This window comes from Scyliorhinus torazame, chromosome 2 (assembly GCF_047496885.1).
Source record: "Scyliorhinus torazame isolate Kashiwa2021f chromosome 2, sScyTor2.1, whole genome shotgun sequence".
NCBI classification, from domain to species: Eukaryota; Metazoa; Chordata; class Chondrichthyes; order Carcharhiniformes; family Scyliorhinidae; genus Scyliorhinus; species Scyliorhinus torazame.
Genome location: NC_092708.1, coordinates 15,552,228 through 15,572,132, shown reverse-complemented (window position 1 = coordinate 15,572,132; position 19,905 = coordinate 15,552,228). Strand labels below are relative to the sequence as shown.

The following is a 19,905-nucleotide window of genomic DNA, read 5'->3' as shown; positions in this document are numbered from 1 at the left end:
CGCAGACCCTCTCAAGGCGAACTTAATCCTCTCCAACTTTATGAACCCAGCCATATCATTTATCCAGGCCTCCAGGCTGGGGGGCTTCGGCTCCTTCCACATTAGCAAGATCCTTCGCCAGGCTACTAGGGACGCAAAGGCCAGAATGCCGGCCTCTTTCACCTCCTGCACTTCCGGTTCGTCCACTACCCCAAATATTGCTAGCCCCCAGCTTGGCTTGACCCGGACTTTCACCACCTGAGATATTGATCCCGCCACTCCTCTCCAGAACCCCTCCAGTGCCGGGCATGACCAAAACATATGGACATGGTTCGCCGGGCTCCCTGAGCACGTTCCACATCTGTCCTCTACCCCAAAGAACCGACTCAACCTCGCCCCCGTCAAGTGCGCTCTGTGAACCACCTTAAATTGTATCAGGCTGAGCCTGGCACACGAGGAGGAGGAATTAACACTACCTAGGGCATCAGCCCACAGACCTTCCTCGATCTCCTCCCCCAGCTCCTCCTCCCATTTACCCTTCAACTCTTCTACCAGCGCTTCCCCCTCTTCTTTCAACTCCTGGTGTATTTCCGACACCTTGCCCTCCCCGACCCATACACCCGAGATCACCCTATCTTGAACTTCTTGTGCCGGGAGCAACGGGAATTCCCTCACCTGTCGCCTCACAAAAGCCCTCACCTGCATATATCTAAAGGCATTTCCCGGGGGTAACTCAAACTTCTCCTCCAGTGCCCCTAGGCTCGCAAACGTCCCATCGATGAACAGTTCCCCATTCTTCCAATCCCCGCCCGATGCCAGCTCTGGAACCCCCCGTCCATCTTCCCCGGGCAAACCGGTGGTTACCCATGATCGGGGACCACACCGATGCTCCCATTGCACCCCGGTGCAGTCTCCACTGGCCCCAGATCCTTAACGTTGCCGCCACCACCAGGCTCGTGGTATACTTTGTCGGCGAGAGCGGCAGCGGTGCCGTCACCAACGCCCCCAGGCCCGTTCCTTTGCAGGACGCCATCTCCAACCTCTTCCATGCCGCCCCCTCTCCCTCCATAACCCACTTGCGGATCATCGCCACATTTGCTGCCCAGTAGTAGCTCCCCAGGTTTGGCAGCGCCAACCCTCCTTGGTCCCTACTGCGCTCCAGGAACCCTCTCCTTACTCTCGGGGTCTTATTCGCCCACACAAACCCCATAATACTCCTGCCTACTCTCTTAGTAAAGGCCTTAGTGATCACGATGGGAAGGCACTGAAACACAAACAGAAACCTCGGAAGGACCACCATTTTGACCGACTGCACTCTACCCGCCAGCGAGAGCGGTAACATGTCCCATCTTTTGAAATCCTCCTCCATTTGCTCCAACAACCTCGTCAGATTCAGTTTATGTAGGGTCCCCCAACTCCTGGCTATCTGGATCCCCAGGTACCGAAAACTCCCCTCCGCCCTCCTCAGCGGTAGGTCCCCTATCTCTCTTTCTTGGTCCCCCGCCTGAATACAAAGAGCTCACTCTTCCCTACATTGAGCTTATAACCCGAAAACTCCCCAAACTCCCTTAGAGTCTGCATGACCTCCACCATCCCCTCCATTGGATCCGCCACGTACAGCAACAGGTCATCCGCATAAAGCGACACCCGATGCTCTTCTCCCCCTCGGACCACCCCCCTCCATTTATTAGACTCCCTCAATGACATGGCCAATGGTTCGATCGCCAATGCGAACAACAGGGGGGACAGGGGGCACCCCTGCCTCGTCCCTCGGTACAGTCGAAAGTACTCCGACCTCCGCCGGTTCATCACTACACTCGCCATCGGGGCTTAGTAAAGGAGCTTAACCCAATTGATAAACCCTACCCCGAACTCAAACCTACGCAGCCCCTCCCAGAGGTACTCCCACTCTACTCGGTCAAAAGCCTTCTCTGCGTCATAGCTGCCACTATCTCCGCCTCTCCCTCCTCCGATGGCATCATTATCACGTTTAAGAGCTGCCGCACATTGGTGTTTAGTTGCCTGCCCTTTACAAATCCCGTCTGGTCCTCGTGAATCACCCCCGGGACACAGTCCTCGATCCACACGATCCTCGTGGCCAGCACTTTTGCCAGCAACTTTGCATCCACATTGAGGAGTGAGATCGGCCTGTACGATCCACATTGCAGTGGGTCCTTGTCCCGTTTTAGGATCAAAGAAATTGTCGCTTCCGACATTGTCGGGGGCAGGGTCCCCTCCTCTCTTGCCTCATTGAAGGTCTTCACCAGTAGCGGGGCCAACAGGTCTGCGTACTTCCTGTAGAACTCCACCGGGAATCCGTCCGGTCCCGGGGCCTTCCCCGCCTGCATGCTCCCCAAACCCTTGCTCAGCTCCTCCAACCCAATTGGTGCCCCCAAACCAGCCACCTCTTGCTCCTCCACCCTCGGGAATCTCAGCTGATCTAGGAATCAACTCATCCCCTCTTCCCCCGCTGGGGGCTGGGATCTGTACAGCTCTTCATAAAAGGCCTTGAATACCTCATTTATTTTCGTTGCACTCCGAACCGTGGCTCCCCTTCCATCTTTGACTACCCCTATTTCCCTCGCTGCCATCCTCTTACGGAGCTGGTGTGCCAGCATCCGACTAGCCTTTTCCCCATACTCGTAGGTCGCCCCCTGCGCTTTCCTCCACTGTGCCTCCGACTTCCCTGTGGTCAACAGGTCAAACTCCGCCTGGAGCCGTCGTCTTTCCCCAAGTAATCTTTCCTCTGGGGCCTCTGCGTATCTCCTGTCCACTCTCAAAATCTCCCCCACTAACCTCTCCCTTTCCATACCCTCTGTCTTCTCCCTATGAACCCTAATGGAAATTAGCTCTCCCCTGATCACCGCCTTCAACGCCTCCCATACCACCCCCACCCGCACCTCCCCGTTGTCGTTGACCTCCAAGTACCTTTCGATACACCCCCTCACCTTCCCCCACACCACCTCGTCCGCCAACAGTCCCACATCCAGCCGCCACAATGGGCGATGGTCCCTCTCCTCTCCCAGCTTCAGTTCCACCCAGTGCGGGGCATGGTCCGAAACGGCTATAGCCGAATACTCCGTCCCCTCCACTCTCGGGATGAGCGCCCTACTCAGAACAAAGAAATCTATCCGGGAGTAGGCTTTGTGTATATGGGAGAAGAAAGAAAATTCCCTGGCCTGCGGTCTTGCAAACCGCCATGGGTCCACTCCCCCCATCTGATCCATAAACCCCCTAAGCACCTTGGCCGCCGCCGGCCTCTTTCCAGTCCTTGATTTGGAGCGGTCCAGTGCTGGATCCAACACTGTATTGAAGTCCCCTCCCATTATCAGGCCTCCTATCTCCAGGTCCGGAATGCGCCCCAACATGCGCTTCATGAATCCTGCAACATCCCAGTTTGGGGCGTATACGTTTACCAACACCACCCACGTCCCTTGCAGCCTACCGCTCACCATTACATATCGCCCTCCATTGTCCGCTACAATAGTCTTGGCCTCAAATGACACCCGCTTTCCCACCAATATTGCCACCCCTCTATTCTTCGCGTCCAGTCCCGAGTGGAATACCTGTCCTACACATCCCTTTCTTAACCTGACCTGGTCCGCCACCTTCAGATGTGTCTCTTGGAGCATGGCCACGTCCGCCTTCAGTCCCTTTAACTGCGCGAACACTCGAGCCCTCTTCACCGGCCCATTCAGGCCCCTCACATTCCACGTTATCAGCCGGATTGGAGGGGCTCTCACCCCCCCCTCGCCCCGCCGACTAGCCATCTCCTTTTCTGGGCCAGTCCCGTGTCCACGCCTCCCTCACCCTCCAGTCCCCCAGAGGGGGGACCCCCGTCCCGACCACCTCTTCTGTGTCCCATTCCCTTTCGGCCAGTGCAGCAGCAACCCTTTCCCACCCCCCTTCCCCCCCACTCCCCTCCCCCCCGCTAGACCCCTGTCTAGCTTTTTTGCTCCCCCCATGTCACTCCCGTAAGTCAGCTGACGCCTGCTGACCCCGGCTTCTCCCGCCGTCCCATTGACCTCCCCGCGTGGGAGTCTCCCAATCCATATGCATTCCTTTGTTCCCCTTCCCACCTTTCTTCCCGCGCGCGGGAAAAAAAACCCCGCTTTCCAAAGCCCGCTCCGCCCCCTCTGGCGCAGCTCCTGTCGCGGCCTTGTCTCTCTCCCCCAGCCCATGTAACATTTCCTGCGCGTGATTGACCCCCTATATACAACAACCATCACACATCAAACCCCAAAACATCCCCCCCACCCTCACAAACCCTCAGTTAGAGTCCAACTTTTCGGCTTGTACAAAGGTCCACGCCTCTTCAGGCATTTCGAAGTAATAGTGTTGGCCCTTGTATGTGACCCACAGTCGCGCTGGCTGCAGCATTCCGAATTTCACTCCTTTCCGGTACAACGCCGCTTTGGCCCGGTTGAAACCCGCTCTCCGCTTTGCAACCTCCGTGCTCCAGTCCGGGTATATTCGGATCTCTGCATTGTCCCACTTACTGCTCCGCTCCTTCTTGGCCCATCTCAGGACCCACTCTCTGTCCGCGAACCGGTGGAACCTCACCACCATCGCCCTTGGCGGCTCATTTGCCTTGGGCCTCCTCGCCAGCACCCGATGTGCCCCGTCGAACTCCAGCCACAGTAACTTCATGTGAAGCTGACTTGTGACAAGAAGCAGTTTTCATTTCATTTTCATTTCACCTATCAAAATTACTCTGTTTGATCCTTTCAAACTCCATGTATGTTTGACCAAATTCTTTCCTTAAATTTCTAAACCTTTGTCTGTAGGCTTCAGGCACTAGTTCATATGCACCTAAGATGGATTTTTTCACCTCCTCATACGTCCCAGATACCTCCTCCGGGAGTGATGCAAACACTTCACTCGCCCTACCTACCAGCTTTGTTTGAATCAGTAATACCCACATGACCTGTGGCGATTTCATTTGTTTAGCTACCTTCTCAAATGAAATGAAAAAGGCTTCCACCTGCATCTCGTCAAACCTTGGCAATGCTTGGACATATTTAAATAGATCCCCACCAAGCCTTCGACTATGACGCTCTTTCTCACTATCCTCATCACTATCCTCCAACTGTACGTTTCCCTTTACGTCTGCCAATTTTATCTGACTGTTATGTTTCATAACCATTTTCTGAAGTTCAAACTCTCTCTCTTTTTCCCTTTCCTCTCTATCTCTTTCCTTTTGTTCTGCGAGGGCTATTCTTTCTTTGTTTCTTTCTTCTCTCGCCTTTTCTTTTTCCCTGATCTGTATCTCCCTTTCTCTTTCTTTTTCTCTCATTGCGTATTCAAGCTGCTTTAATTCTTTTTCATGTTCAAGTTGCTTCATCTGCAACTGGATCTTTGCCATTTCTAATGAGTCAGAATGTATCTCGGGCAACTTTAAATCCTCAGCTACCGCGGTAAGTACCTCACCTTTTCGCATTTTGTCAGGTAATGTTAGCTGCAATGTTTTTGCCAAATCTAACAGTCTGCTTTTAGTCTCTGTCCGTAAGGTACTGCGTGTGACCGTCTCCACCCCCAAAAACTTCAGAGCCTCTGAAAGAGCCATTGTCCACAACACACTCCCCACTTAAACGAAAATACCACACCTGAAAAGCAACCACAATATGCTCACCCCTCACTGTCTTTAAGTTCATTAAGCCAATCCAATAGATAGACTTTTATCCACCTCGAGCCCCCAATTTGTTCTGGGCCAGCGTTTAGAAAACCCCAAAGTGTACCATGGAGTTCACCTGACCCACAACTTTTAATAGATTGTGTTATGGGGAGCACACGGCCCACTCCTTAGCAAAAATGCCTAAAGCGAAAGTAAAAAGCTGATAGACAGCCCAGCTCCACCCACTCTCTGACATCACTGCAGTAATAAACGCCCATTTCTTAAAGGTACACCCACTACAGTTATTCTGTAAAAACATCCATTTCTTAAAGGTACTCTCACATGACAAGAAGGACAATGATGTAAGACAATCAGCAAAAGAGTTAGAAGGCGAGAATCCTATTTTCTTTACACAGCGAGTTGCTGTGATCTGGAAGGTGCTGCCTGATAGGGCGATGGAAGCAGGTTCTACAGGAACTTTCAAACAGGGATTGGATAGATAGTTGGAAAGGAGGATTTAATAATAATAATAATGTTTACTGCCACAAGTAGGCTTACATTAACACTGCAATGAAGTTACTGTGAAAAGCCCCGAGTCGCCACATTCTGGCGCCTGTTCGGGTACACAGAGGGAGAATTCAGAATGTCCACTTCACCTAACAGCACTTCTTTCGGGACTTGTGGGAGGAAACCGGAGAACATTCAGAGACTATTTCCTCGGGTGGATGTAGCTGTTACAAGGGGGCATAACTATAAGGTTCAGGGTGGGAGATATAGGAGGGATGTCCGAGGTAGGTTCTTTACTCAGAGAGTGGTTAGGGTGTGGAATGGACTGCCTGCTGTGATAGTGGAGTCGGACACTTTAGGAACTTTCAAGCGGTTATTGGATAGGCACATGGAGCACACCAGAATGACAGGGAGTGGGATAGCTTGATCTTGGTTTCGGACAATGCTCGGCACAACATTGAGGGCCGAAGGGCCTGTTCTGTGCTGTACTGTTCTATGTTAACCTGGAGGAAACCGACGCAGACACAGAGAGAACATGCAGACTCCGCACAGACAGAGACCCAAGCCGGGAATCGAACCCAGGACCCTGGCGCTGTGAAGCCACAGTGCTATCGTGCTGCCGTTAGCCGGGCTATGGAGTAATAGTGAAGGAGGCAGGCAGAGAGAAACTGTATCCTCCTGCTGTGCAACATGATTCCATTGATTCAGTGTTTTGGTGTGAACTCTGGCTAATTTATTTTTCCTTTGCAGTCTGACTGGGATTTCACCATTCTTCAGCGAGAACGACAAGACCACGTTGCTTAACGTGAAAAACTACGACGTGGCATTCGAGGAGAAGATGTTCGCCAACCTGAGCCGGGAATCAAGGGGATTTGTCATCAAGCTGCTGGTGGAGGATAAGCAGTGAGCATGTTGAGGCGGGCGTGCGTGCTGCATGTGGCCTTGTGCGCAAACACCCAGACCCATTGCAATCTCACCTGGACCAGAATATCTGACTGACCCCTGACTCCTCTCCACCACCAGGACCGCTGACGGGCACCAACCCCCTCCACCCAGCTTCAGCCCACCTGATGCCTTTGTTACCCCTGCACTCAGCTGTCCCAATGCATTTCTGGCCGGCCTCCCACTTTTTTGAACTTTTCTAACCTCTGTTGTCCGCATCCCCGCTCCCACCAAGTACCTTTCACCCAGTAATCTGAGCTCGCTTGCCTACATTGACGCCCAGTCCAGCAACACCAAGATTTTCAAATTTGTATGCTCTCAAATCCCTCTTTGACTTCCCCCGTCCCGGGGCGAGATTCTCCAACCCCCCGCTGGGTCGGAGAATCGCCGGGGGCTGGCGTGAATCCCGCCCCCGCCGGTTGCCGAAGTCTCCGGCACCGAAGATTCGGCGGGGGCGGGAATCGCGCCGCGCCGGTTGGCGGGCCCCCCCCCCCCCCCCGCTCGATTCTCCGGCCCGGATGGGCCGAAGTCCCACCGCTAAAATGCCTGTCCCGCCGGCGTAAATTAAACCACCTACCTTACCGGCGGGACAAGGCGGCGTGGGCAGGCTCCGGGGTCCTGGGGGGGGGGCGCGGGGCGATCTGGCCCCGGGGGTGTCCCCACGGTGGCCTGGCCCGCGATCGGGGCCCACCGATCCGCGGGCGGGCCTGTGCCGTGGGGGCACTCTTTCCCTTCCGCCTCCGCCACGGTCTCTACCATGGCGGAGGCAGAAGAGACCCCCTCCACTGCGCATGCGTGGGAAGCTGTCAGCGGCCGCTAACGCTCCCGCGCATGCGCTGCCCGGAGATGTCATTTCCGCGCCAGCTGGCGGGGCACCAAAGGCCTTTTCCGCCAGCTGGCGGGGCGGAAATTCGTCCGGCGCCGACCTAGCCCCTTAAGGTTGGGGCTCGTCCCCCAAAGATGCGGAGCATTCCGCACCTTTGGGGCGGCGCGATGCCTGTCTGATTTGCGCCGTTTTGGGCGCCAGTCGGCGGACATTGCGCCGTTTCCGGAGAATCTCGCCCCCTATCTCTGAACCTCCGTCTGCCCCACCACTCCCAGATCTCTCCGTTCCTTCAGTACTGTACTCAGAACATTCCCGGTTTTCATTGTTCCATCATTGCCAGCTACGCTGCCTGGAACTCTTTCCCTAAACCCCTCTCTTTTGCCTCCGTTAAGATGCTCTCTAAGTTCTATCTCTTTAGAATTATCATAGAATTTACAGTGCAGAAGGAGGCCATTCGGCCCATCGGGTCTGCACCGGCTCTTGGAAAGAGCACCCTACCCAAGCCCACACCTCCACCCTATCCCCATAACCCAGTAACCCCACTCAGCCAACACTAAGGGCAATTTTGGACACTAAGGGCAATCTTTTTATCCTGGCCAATCCACCTAACCTGCACATCTTTGGACTGTGGGAAGAAACCGGAGCACCCGGAGGAAACCCACGCACACACGGGGAGGACATGCAGACTCCGCACAGACAGTGACCCAGCCGGGAATCGAACCTGGGACCCTGGAGCTGTGAAGCAATTGTGCTAACCACCATGCTACCGCAATCCAGCATTGCGTTGCCTGAACCAATATCTCCTTATGTGGTTCAGTGTCACACTTTGATTGATTCTTTCTTCTAATATGGGTCATTAAAATGCACATTAAGAGGCAGGAGATTAACTCACTTCCTGACCCCCCCAAAGCCTGTCCACCATCTACAAGGCACAAGTCAGGAGTGTAATGGAATACTCTCCACTTGCCTGGATGAGCGCGGCTCCAACAACATTCAAGAAGCTCAACACCATCCCGACTAAAGTAGCTTAGTTGCTTGGCACCCTATCCTCCACCTCAATCAGTGACTTGCTGAGGCACAGTGACAGCAGGCACAAGATGCACTGCAGGAACTCACCAAGGTTCCTCAGACAGCACCTTCCAAACCCACCACCACTGCCGTCTAGAAGGACAAGAGCAGCAGATACCTGGGAACCCCACCACCTGGAGGTTCCCCTCCAAGTCACTCACCACCCTGACTGGGAAATATATCAGCCGTTCCTTCACTGTCGCTGGATCAACATACATTTCCTAACAGCGCAGTGGGTGTACCTACACCACATAGACTTCAGCGGTTCAAGAAGGCAGCTCACCCCCACCTTCTCAAGGGCAATTAGGGATGGACAATAAATGTCGGTCTAACCAGCGACATCCACATCCCGTGAAAGATTACAAATAAAAAGACCCCATTGTGCTGTGACATGCACCTCCCAATCTCCTGATGGACATCATAATAGTCAGATAAAAGCCTCATCTTCCGCATGATCGTCTCCTCGTCATCCATTGGTTCATCATTCTCTATTTTACCTGAAAAACAGCAAAACATCAGCAACCTCTGGGCTCCCATCAAAGGACAAAGAACAAAGAAAAGTACAGCACAGGAACAGGCCCTTCGGCCCTCCAAGCCTGTGCCGACCATGCTGCCCGACTAAACTACAATCTTCTACACTTCTGGGGTCCGTATCCCTCTATTCCCATCCTATTCATGTATTTGTCAAGATGCCCCTTAAATGTCCCTATCGTCCCTACTTCCACTACCTCCTCCGGTAGCGAGTTCCAGGCACCCACTACCCTCTGCGTAAAAAACTTGCCTCGTACATCTACTCTAAACCTTGCCCCTCTCACCTTAAACCTATGCCCCCTAGTAATTGACCCCTCTACCCTGGGGAAAAGCCTCTGACTATCCACTCTGTCTATGCCCCTCATAATTTTGTAGACCTCTATCAGGTCGCCCCTCAACCTCCGTCGTTCCAGTGAGAACAAACCAAGTTTATTCAACCGCTCCTCATAGCTAATGCCCTCCATACCAGGCAACATCCTGGTAAATCTCTTTTGCACCCTCTCTAAAGCCTCCACATCCTTCTGGTAGTGTGGCGACCAGAATTGAACACTATACTCCAAGTGTGGCCTAACTGAGGTTCTATACAGCTGCAACATGACTTGCCAATTCTTATACTCAATGCCCCGGCCAATGAAGGCAAGCATGCCGTATGCCTTCTTGACTACCTTCTCCACCTGTGTTGCCCCTTTCAGTGACCTGTGGACCTGTACTCCTAGATCTCTTTGACTTTCAATACTCTTGAGGGTTCTACCATTCACTGTATATTCCCTACCTGCATTAGACCTTCCAAAATGCATTACCTCACATTTGTCCGGATTAAACTCCATCTGCCATCTCTCCGCCCAAGTCTCCAAACAATCTAAATCCTGCTGTATCCTCTGACAGTCCTCATCACTATCCGCAATTCCACCAACCTTTGTGTCGTCCGCAAACTTACTAATCAGACCAGTTACATTTTCCTCCAAATCATTTATATATACTATGAACAGCAAAGGTCCCAGCACTGATCCCTGTGGATCACCACTGGTCACAGCCCTCCAATTAGAAAAGCATCCTTCCATTGCTATTCTCTGCCTTCTATGACCTAGCCAGTTCCGTATCCATCTTGCCAGCTCACCCCTGATCCCAGGCGGAACCAAATTTGCTGTGGTAATGGGGTCCAGAGCAAGGCGGCAGAATCTTAACATTAGATCCAGGATGCAAAGTGAATGAAAATCTGGAACTTTCTCCCCCAAAAGACTTCACCTTTTGTACCAGTCTGCCATGAGGGACCTTGTCAAAGGCCTTACTGAAGTCCATATAGACAACATCCACTGCCCTACCTGCATCAGTCATCTTTGTGACCTCTTCGAAAAACTCTATTAAATTAGTGAGACACGACCTCCCCTTCACAAAACCGTGCTGCCTCTCATCTTAGTGTCCCCAATATCTCATCATGAAGCTTTCCATTTTTATCATTGGTGGATGTCGTGAGTGACGTGGAGAAACCGATTAGCTTCCCTAACCCTAAACCTAAACCTAACCCTATGAATCTCAGAATAATAACATCTTGCATTTATATAGCACCTTGAACACCGGTAAAACATCCCACGCTGCTTCATGAGAGCGATTATCAAACACCGAGCCTCCAGTGGCCTGAGGCTAGGCATCGCAATTGGGAGCACTTTTAAGGAGCAGATGCAGAGATCAATTTGTAACTTCCAGAAGGCACTTCCTAACGTTCCCCACGAGAGACTTTTCATTGATAATTGGAGGCAAATTATTGAAATGCAAGGGGAAGTGGTTCGGAGGTTCGAGGCAGAGAGGGGGTGCAGGGATATTAGGAATGTACACCAATTAGTGAGATGTGGCCAGGATTGTGTTGCCCTGAGCTTAGAAGGTTAAGGGTGATCCAATTGAGGTATTTAAAATGATCCCAGGCGGAACCGAATTTGCTGTGGTAATGGGGTCCAGAACAAGGCAGCAGAATCTTAACATTAGATCCAGGATGCAAAGTGAATGAAAATCTGGAACTTTCTCCCCCAAAAAGCTGATGAGACGGAGGATGAGACATTGAAATTTTCCAAAGTGAAATTGATAGATTTTGTTGTGGAAGCGATTAAGGGTAAAAGAACCAAAATAGATTGACAGAGTTAAACTACAAATCAACCATGACCACACAGAATGGCAAAGCAGGCTTGAGGGGCTGAATGGCCGCCTCCTGTTCCTGTGTAACAGGCTTGAGGGGCTGAATAGGCTCAGCCTGTTCCTGTGCAACAGACTCAATGGGCTGAATGGCCTCCTCCTGTTCCTGTGTAACAGGCTCGAGGGGCTGAATGGCATCCTCCTGTTCCTGTGTAACAGGCTCGAGGGGCTGAATGGGCCTCCTCCTGTTCCTGTGTAACAGGCTCGAGGGGCTGAATGGCCTCCTGTTCCTGTGTAACAGGCTCGAGGGGCTGAATGGCCGCCTCCTGTTCCCGTGTAACAGGCTTGAGGGGCTGAATGGGCCTCCTCCTGTTCCTGTGTAACAGGCTCGAGGGGCTGAATGGGCCTCCTCCTGTCCCTCTGTAACAGGCTCGAGGGGCTGAATGGGCTCCTCCTGTTCCTGTGTAACAGGCTCGAGGGGCTGAATGGGCTCCTCCTGTTCCTGTGTAACAGGCTCGAGGGGCTGAATGGCCTCCTGTTCCTGTGTAACAGGCTTGAGGGGCTGAATGGCCGCCTCCTGTTCCCGTGTAACAGGCTCGAGGGGCTGAATGGGCCTCCACCTGTTCCTGTGTAACTGGTTCGAGGGGCTGAATGGGCCTCCTCCTGTTCCTGTGTAACAGGCTCGAGGGGCTGAATGGCCTCCTCCTGTTCCTGTGTAACAGGCTCGAGGGGCTGAACGGCCTCCTGTTCCTGTGTAACAGGCTCGAGGGGCTGAATGGCCTCCTGTTCCTGTGTAACAGGCTCGAGGGGCTGAATGGGCCTCCTCCTGTTCCTGTGTAATAGGCTGGGGGGGGGGGGTCTGAATGGGCCTCCTCCTGTTCCTGTGTAACAGGCTCGAGGGGCTGAATGGGCCTCCTCCTGTCCCTGTGTAACAGGCTCGAGGGGCTGAATGGCCGCCTCCTGTTCCTGTGTAACAGGCTCGAGGGGCTGAATGGGCCTCCTCCTGTTCCTGTGTAACAGGCTCGAGGGGCTGAATGGGCTCCTCCTGTTCCTGTGTAACAGGCTCGGGGGGCTGAATGGGCCTCCTCCTGTTCCTGTGTAACAGGCTCGAGGGGCTGAATGGCCTCCTGTTCCTGTGTAACAGGCTCGAGTGGCTGAATGGCCGCCTCCTGTTCCCGTGTAACAGGCTCGAGGGGCTGAATGGCCTCCTGTTCCTGTGTAACAGGCTCGAGGTGCTGAATGGCCGCCTCCTGTTCCTGTGTAACAGGCTCGAGGAGCTGAATGGCCGCCTCCTGTTCCTGTGTAACAGGCTCGAGGAGCTGAATGGGCCTCCTCCTGTTCCTGTGTAACAGGCTCGAGGGGCTGAATGGCCTCCTCCTGTTCCTGTGTAACAGGCTCGAGGGGCTGAATGGCCTCCTCCTGTTCCTGTGTAACAGGCTCGAGGGGCTGAATGGGCCTCCTCCTGTCCCTGTGTAACAGGCTCGAGGGGCTGAATGGGCTCCTCCTGTTCCTGTGTAACAGGCTCGAGGGGCTGAATGGGCTCCTCCTGTTCCTGTGTAACAGGCTCGGGGGGCTGAATGGGACTCCTCCTGTTCCTGTGTAACAGGCTCGAGGGGCTGAATGGCCTCCTGTTCCTGTGTAACAGGCTCGAGGGGCTGAATGGGCCTCCTCCTGTTCCCGTGTAACAGGCTCGAGGGGCTGAATGGGCCTCCTCCTGTTCCTGTGTAACAGGCTCGAGGGGCTGAATGGCCTCCTCCTGTTCCTGTGTAACAGGCTCGAGGGGCTGAACGGCCTCCTGATCCTGTGTAACAGGCTCGAGGGGCTGAATGGCCTCCTGTTCCTGTGTAACAGGCTCGAGGGGCAGAATGGCCGCCTCCTGTTCCTGTGTAACAGGCTCGAGGAGCTGAATGGCCGCCTCCTGTTCCTGTGTAACAGGCTCGAGGGGCTGAATGGGCCTCCTCCTGTTCCTGTGTAACAGGCTCGAGGGGCTGAATGGGCCTCCTCCTGTTCCTGTGTAACAGGCTCGAGGGGCTGAATGGCCGCCTCCTGTTCCTGTGTAACAGGCTCGAGGGGCTGAATGGCCTCCTCCTGTTCCTGTGTAACAGGCTCGAGGGGCTGAATGGCCTCCTGTTCCTGTGTAACAGGCTCGAGGGGCTGAATGGCCGCCTCCTGTTCCCGTGTAACAGGTTCGAGGGGCTGGATGGGCCTCCTCCTGTTCCTGTGTAACTGGTTCGAGGGGCTGAATGGGCCTCCTCCTGTTCCTGTGTAACAGGCTCGAGGGGCTGAATGGCCTCCTCCTGTTCCTGTGTAACAGGCTCGAGGGGCTGAACGGCCTCCTGTTCCTGTGTAACAGGCTCGAGGGGCTGAATGGCCTCCTGTTCCTGTGTAACAGGCTCGAGGGGCTGAATGGCCTCCTCCTGTTCCTGTGTAACAGGCTCAAGGGGCTGAATGGGCCTCCTCCTGTTCCTGTGTAACAGGCTCAAGGGGCTGAATGGGCCTCCTCCTGTTCCTGTGTAACAGGCTCGAGGGGCTGAATGGCCTCCTGTTCCTGTGTAACAGGTTCGAGGGGCTGAATGGCCTCCTCCTGTTCCTGTGTAACAGGCTCGAGGGGCTGAATGGGCCTCCTCCTGTTCCTGTGTAACAGGCTCGAGGGGCTGAATGGGCTCCTCCTGTTCCTGTGTAACAGGCTCGAGGGGCTGAATGGGCCTCCTCCTGTTCCTGTGTAACAGGCTCGAGGGGCTGAATGGGCCTCCTCCTGTTCCTGTGTAACAGGCTCGAGGGGCTGAATGGCCTCCTCCTGTTCCTGTGTAACAGGCTCGAGGGGCTGAATGGCCTCCTCCTGTTCCTGTGTAACAGGCGCGAGGGGCTGAATGGGCCTCCTCCTGTCCCTGTGTAACAGTTTCGAGGGGCTGAATGGGCTCCTCCTGTTCCTGTGTAACAGGCTCTAGGGGCTGAATGGGCTCCTCCTGTTCCTGTGTAACAGGCTCGAGTGGCTGAATGGGCCTCCTCCTGTTCCTGTGTAACAGGCTCGAGGGGCTGAATGGGCTCCTCCTGTTCCTGTGTAACAGGCTCGAGGGGCTGAATGGGCCTCCTCCTGTCCCTGTGTACCAGGTTCGAGGGGCTGAATGGGCTCCTCCTGTTCCTGTGTAACAGGCTCGAGGGGCTGAATGGGCTCCTCCTGTTCCTGTGTAACAGGCTCGAGGGGCTGAATGGGCCTCCTCCTGTTCCTGTGTAACAGGCTCGAGGGGCTGAATGGCCTCCTGTTCCTGTGTAACAGGCTCGAGGGGCTGAATGGGCCTCCTCCTGTTCCCGTGTAACAGGCTCGAGGGGCTGAATTGGCCTCCTCCTGTCCCTGTGTAACAGGCTCGAGGGGCTGAATGGGCTCCTCCTGTTCCTGTGTAACAGGCTCGAGGGGCTGAATGGGCTCCTCCTGTTCCTGTGTAACAGGCTCGAGGGGCTGAATGGGCCTCCTCCTGTTCCTGTGTAACAGGCTTGAGGGGCTGAATGGCCTCCTGTTCCTGTGTAACAGGCTCGAGGGGCTGAATGGGCCTCCTCCTGTTCCCGTGTAACAGGCTCGAGGGGCTGAATGGGCCTCCTCCTGTTCCTGTGTAACAGGCTCGAGGGGCTGAATGGCCTCCTCCTGTTCCTGTGTAACAGGCTCAAGGGGCTGAACGGCCTCCTGTTCCTGTGTAACAGGCTCGAGGGGCTGAATGGCCTCCTGTTCCTGTGTAACAGGCTCGAGGGGCTGAATGGCCGCCTCCTGTTCCTGTGTAACAGGCTCGAGGAGCTGAATGGCTGCCTCCTGTTCCTGTGTAACAGGCTCGAGTGGCTGAATGGCCTCCTCCTGTTCCTGTGTAACAGGCTCGAGGGGCTGAACGGGCCTCCTCCTGTTCCTGTGTAACAGGCTCGAGGGGCTGAATGGCCGCCTCCTGTTCCTGTGTAACAGGCTTGAGGGGCTGAATGGCCTCCTCCTCTTCCTGTGTAACAGGCTCGAGGGGCTGAATGGCCTCCTGTTCCTGTGTAACAGGCTCGAGGGGCTGAATGGCCTCCTGTTCCTGTGTAACAGGCTCGAGGGGCTGAATGGCCGCCTCCTGTTCCCGTGTAACAGGTTCGAGGGGCTGGATGGGCCTCCTCCTGTTCCTGTGTAACAGGTTCGAGGGGCTGAATGGGCCTCCTCCTGTTCCTGTGTAACAGGCTCGAGGGGCTGAATGGCCTCCTCCTGTTCCTGTGTAACAGGCTCGAGGGGCTGAACGGCCTCCTGTTCCTGTGTAACAGGCTCGAGGGGCTGAATGGCCTCCTGTTCCTGTGTAACAGGCTCGAGGGGCTGAATGGCCTCCTCCTGTTCCTGTGTAACAGGCTCAAGGGGCTGAATGGCCTCCTGTTCCTGTGTAACAGGCTCGAGGGGCTGAATGGGCCTCCTCCTGTTCCTGTGTAACAGGCTGGGGGAGTATCTGAATGGGCCTCCTCCTGTTCCTGTGTAACAGGCTCGAGGGGCTGAATGGGCCTCCTCCTGTTCCTGTGTAACAGGCTCGAGGGGCTGAATGGCCTCCTCCTGTTCCTGTGTAACAGGCTCGAGGGGCTGAATGGCCTCCTCCTGTTCCTGTGTAACAGGCGCGAGGGGCTGAATGGGCCTCCTCCTGTCCCTGTGTATCAGGTTCGAGGGGCTGAATGGGCTCCTCCTGTTCCTGTGTAACAGGCTCTAGGGGCTGAATGGGCTCCTCCTGTTCTTGTGTAACAGGCTCGAGTGGCTGAATGGGCCTCCTCCTGTTCCTGTGTAACAGGCTCGAGGGGCTGAATGGGCTCCTCCTGTTCCTGTGTAACAGGCTCGAGGGGCTGAATGGGCCTCCTCCTGTCCCTGTGTATCAGGTTCGAGGGGCTGAATGGGCTCCTCCTGTTCCTGTGTAACAGGCTCGAGGGGCTGAATGGGCTCCTCCTGTTCCTGTGTAACAGGCTCGAGGGGCTGAATGGGCCTCCTCCTGTTCCTGTGTAACAGGCTCGAGGGGCTGAATGGCCTCCTCCTGTTCCTGTGTAACAGGCTCGAGGGGCTGAATGGCCTCCTCCTGTTCCTGTGTAACAGGCGCGAGGGGCTGAATGGGCCTCCTCCTGTCCCTGTGTAACAGTTTTGAGGGGCTGAATGGGCTCCTCCTGTTCCTGTGTAACAGGCTCTAGGGGCTGAATGGGCTCCTCCTGTTCCTGTGTAACAGGCTCGAGGGGCTGAATGGGCTCCTCCTGTCCCTGTGTAACAGGCTCGAGGGGCTGAATGGGCCTCCTCCTGTCCCTGTGTATCAGGTTCGAGGGGCTGAATGGGCTCCTCCTGTTCCTGTGTAACAGGCTCGAGGGGCTGAATGGGCTCCTCCTGTTCCTGTGAAACAGGCTCGAGGGGCTGAATGGGCCTCCTCCTGTCCCTGTGTATCAGGTTCGAGGGGCTGAATGGGCTCCTCCTGCTGAATGGGCTCCTCCTGTTCCTGTGTAACAGGCTCGAGGGGCTGAATGGGCCTCCTCCTGTTCCTGTGTAACAGGCTCGAGGGGCTGAATGGGCCTCCTCCTCTTCTCTCCTTCCCTTTTAAAAATAAATTTAGAATACCCAATTATTTTTTTTCCAATTAAGGGGCAATTTAGCGCGGCCAATCCACCTACCCTGCACATCTTTGGGTTGTGGGGGTGAGACCCACGCAGACACGGGGAGAATGTGCAAACTCCACACGGTCAGTGACCCAGAGCCGGGATCGAACCCGGGTCCTTGGCGCCTTGAGGCAGCTGTGCTAGCCGCTGCGCCGCCCCTACCTCCTCTCCTATATTTCCACACGGATGATTGACTTGTGCTCAGCCAGTTGAGCACGGAGCCCTGACCTCTCTGCGGACCCCAGGAGCACTCAGATCCCGAGAGGCCGTTCTTTAAACCTTGAAGATCTACGAGGGTGACGCCTGCTTGAACAGGGCTGCCCCCACCCTGGTGAGGCAGAATGTGAGGGGAAGTGGGTGTAGTGTTGGGTGTTCTGATGTACAGATGAACCAACATGGTTGTATTTGGTACAATGCTGTTTTATTTCGACTTGTTATTTACAGTCCTGTCTTGATACTGTGCACGTGGTGACTCTCTGGCCTTGTCCTGGTCTCCAGATCGACTGGCCACCAGGTGCCGTGTTTCTTCTCTTATACTGTCTCTGTCCTTGTCTATGATTGGTTGTGGTGTTGTGTGCACTGATTTGTCTGATGGTGTGTCTATCATGATGTGTGTGTTTGAATATCATGACAGTGGGTGGGAGGGAAAGGGCCGGGTAAGGTATTAATAACTGCAGCAAAGAGGCCTCGCCTGAACCAGGGATGTTATTAGAGACGCCTCCCATTTATGGTAAACACCTCTGAAAGTGGACCCTGCCTGAAGCACTGCTGTCACACTCAGGGAATCTTAAACTCATTCTCGATAACCCCCTCATGTGAACAACTGCCTTGAAACATCAACAGCCTGTCAGAAAAAGTGCTGACCGGCGTTATCTTTCTCCTGCTGTGTCCGGGCCGCAGAATTCCAAAAGTTTATCAAGTGGTTGTATATTAAAAATAAAACCAATAAAATCGTTCAGCCATTGAACCGGCTGGACAGCGATGGAAGGATGTTTATTTTTATCACACCTTTCAGGACCTTCAAGAGGGCATTAGATGACAATAATAATCTTTATTGTCACAAGTAGGCTCACATTAACGCTGCAGTGAAGTTACTGTGAAAAGCCCCTAGTCGCCACATTCCGGCGCCTGTTCGGGTACACTGAGGGAGAATCCAGAACGTCCAATTCACCTAACAGGCACGTCTTTCGGGACTTGTGGGAGGAAACCGGAGCGCCCGGAGGAAACGCACGCAGACACGGGGAGAACGCGCAGACTCCGCACAGACAGTGACCCAAGCCGGGAATCGAACCTGGGACCCTGGAGCTGTGAATGGAACGATGTGAAGGGGTTCAGGGAAAAGGCCGGGTAACGGCCCTGAGTCAGGACGTTTGTTTGGAGAGTCATTAGGAGAGCAGTGTCGACACGAGGGGCTGAATGTCCTCCTCCTGCACCATAACAATTGTGCGGTTCTGGGACACGCACCAGCCTATCAACGCACAGCAAGATCCCGCCAGCAGCAGCGTGACAATGAGCACAGATCTTCTGGATTTTTCACTGATGTTGGCTGAGGAATTATTAATCGATCTGTGTAATTCCGAGCTCCCGATGGCTGCTAAGTTCTTCTTCAATCGTTAAAAAGCTGATCAGGTGAGTGCCACCTTGTGGGATATTGGACTACTGCATCTAGCATTTGGACATTCATCATACCTGCCCCCTGTGCCCTCCTTCAACCCATCTTCAGCCTCACCCACACACAAGCCACCTTCACCACATTCTACACTGGCCATGGAGATGGTCCGCTCACCCATGTCCCCATGCCCTGACTGAACCTCCCCATTCCCTTTCCCACATAGCTCCATAGGGCCTGGACTCCCCCTGCTTGTATCAATGTTGTCTGACTGTGTCCTCTGTGTGTCTGGGTTCAATCTGAATGTGTCCTGTGTGTGTGTGTCCGAGTGTGTCGTCTGAGTGTTATCTGACCGTGACCTGTGTCTCGGATCGTGTTTTCCGGGTCCTTAGGGGGGAGGGGGTTCAGCCCCAAGTCGTGGTCCACATTGGCACTAACGACATAGGTAGGAAAGGGGACAAGGATGTCAGGCAGGCTTTCAGGGAGCTAGGATGGAAGCTCAGAACTAGAACAAACAGAGTTGTTATCTCTGGGTTGTTGCCCGTGCCACGTGATAGTGAGATGAGGAATAGGGAGAGAGAGCATTTAAACACGTGGCTACAGGGATGGTGCAGGCGGGAGGGATTCAGATTTCTGGATAACTGGGGCTCTTTCTGGGGAAGGTGGGACCTCTACAGACAGGATGGTCCACATCTGAACCTGAGGGGCACAAATATCCTGGGGGGGAGATTTGTTAGTGCTCTTTGGGGGGGTTTAAACTAATGCAGCAGGGGCATGGGAACCTGGATTGTAGTTTTAGGGTAAGGGAGAATGAGAGTAGAGAGGTCAGGAGCACAGATTTGACGTCGCAGGAGGGGGCCAGTGTTCAGGTAGGTGGTTTGAAGTGTGTCTACTTCAATGCCAGGAGTATACGAAACAAGGTAGGGGAACTGGCAGCATGGGTTGGTACCTGGGACTTCGATGTTGTGGCCATTTCGGAGACATGGATAGAGCAGGGACAGGAATGGATGTTGCAGGTTCCGGGGTTTAGGTGTTTTAGTAAGCTCAGAGAAGGAGGCAAAAGAGGGGGAGGTGTGGCGCTGC

The 19,905-nt window shown here is 54.3% G+C and overlaps 1 protein-coding gene across 7 annotated transcripts in view; it reads left to right on the top strand.

The window, feature by feature from the left end:
- spega (striated muscle enriched protein kinase a) overlaps positions 1-19,905 on the top strand; it is a 1,182,457-nt gene that overhangs the window by 1,068,654 nt on the left and 93,898 nt on the right. For all 7 annotated transcript variants that reach the window (XM_072468701.1, XM_072468720.1, XM_072468711.1 and 4 more), the window contains one exon: positions 6,851-7,003. In XM_072468701.1, coding sequence (XP_072324802.1) covers positions 6,851-7,003 — 153 coding nt within the window. The remainder of the gene's footprint in view (positions 1-6,850; positions 7,004-19,905) is intronic.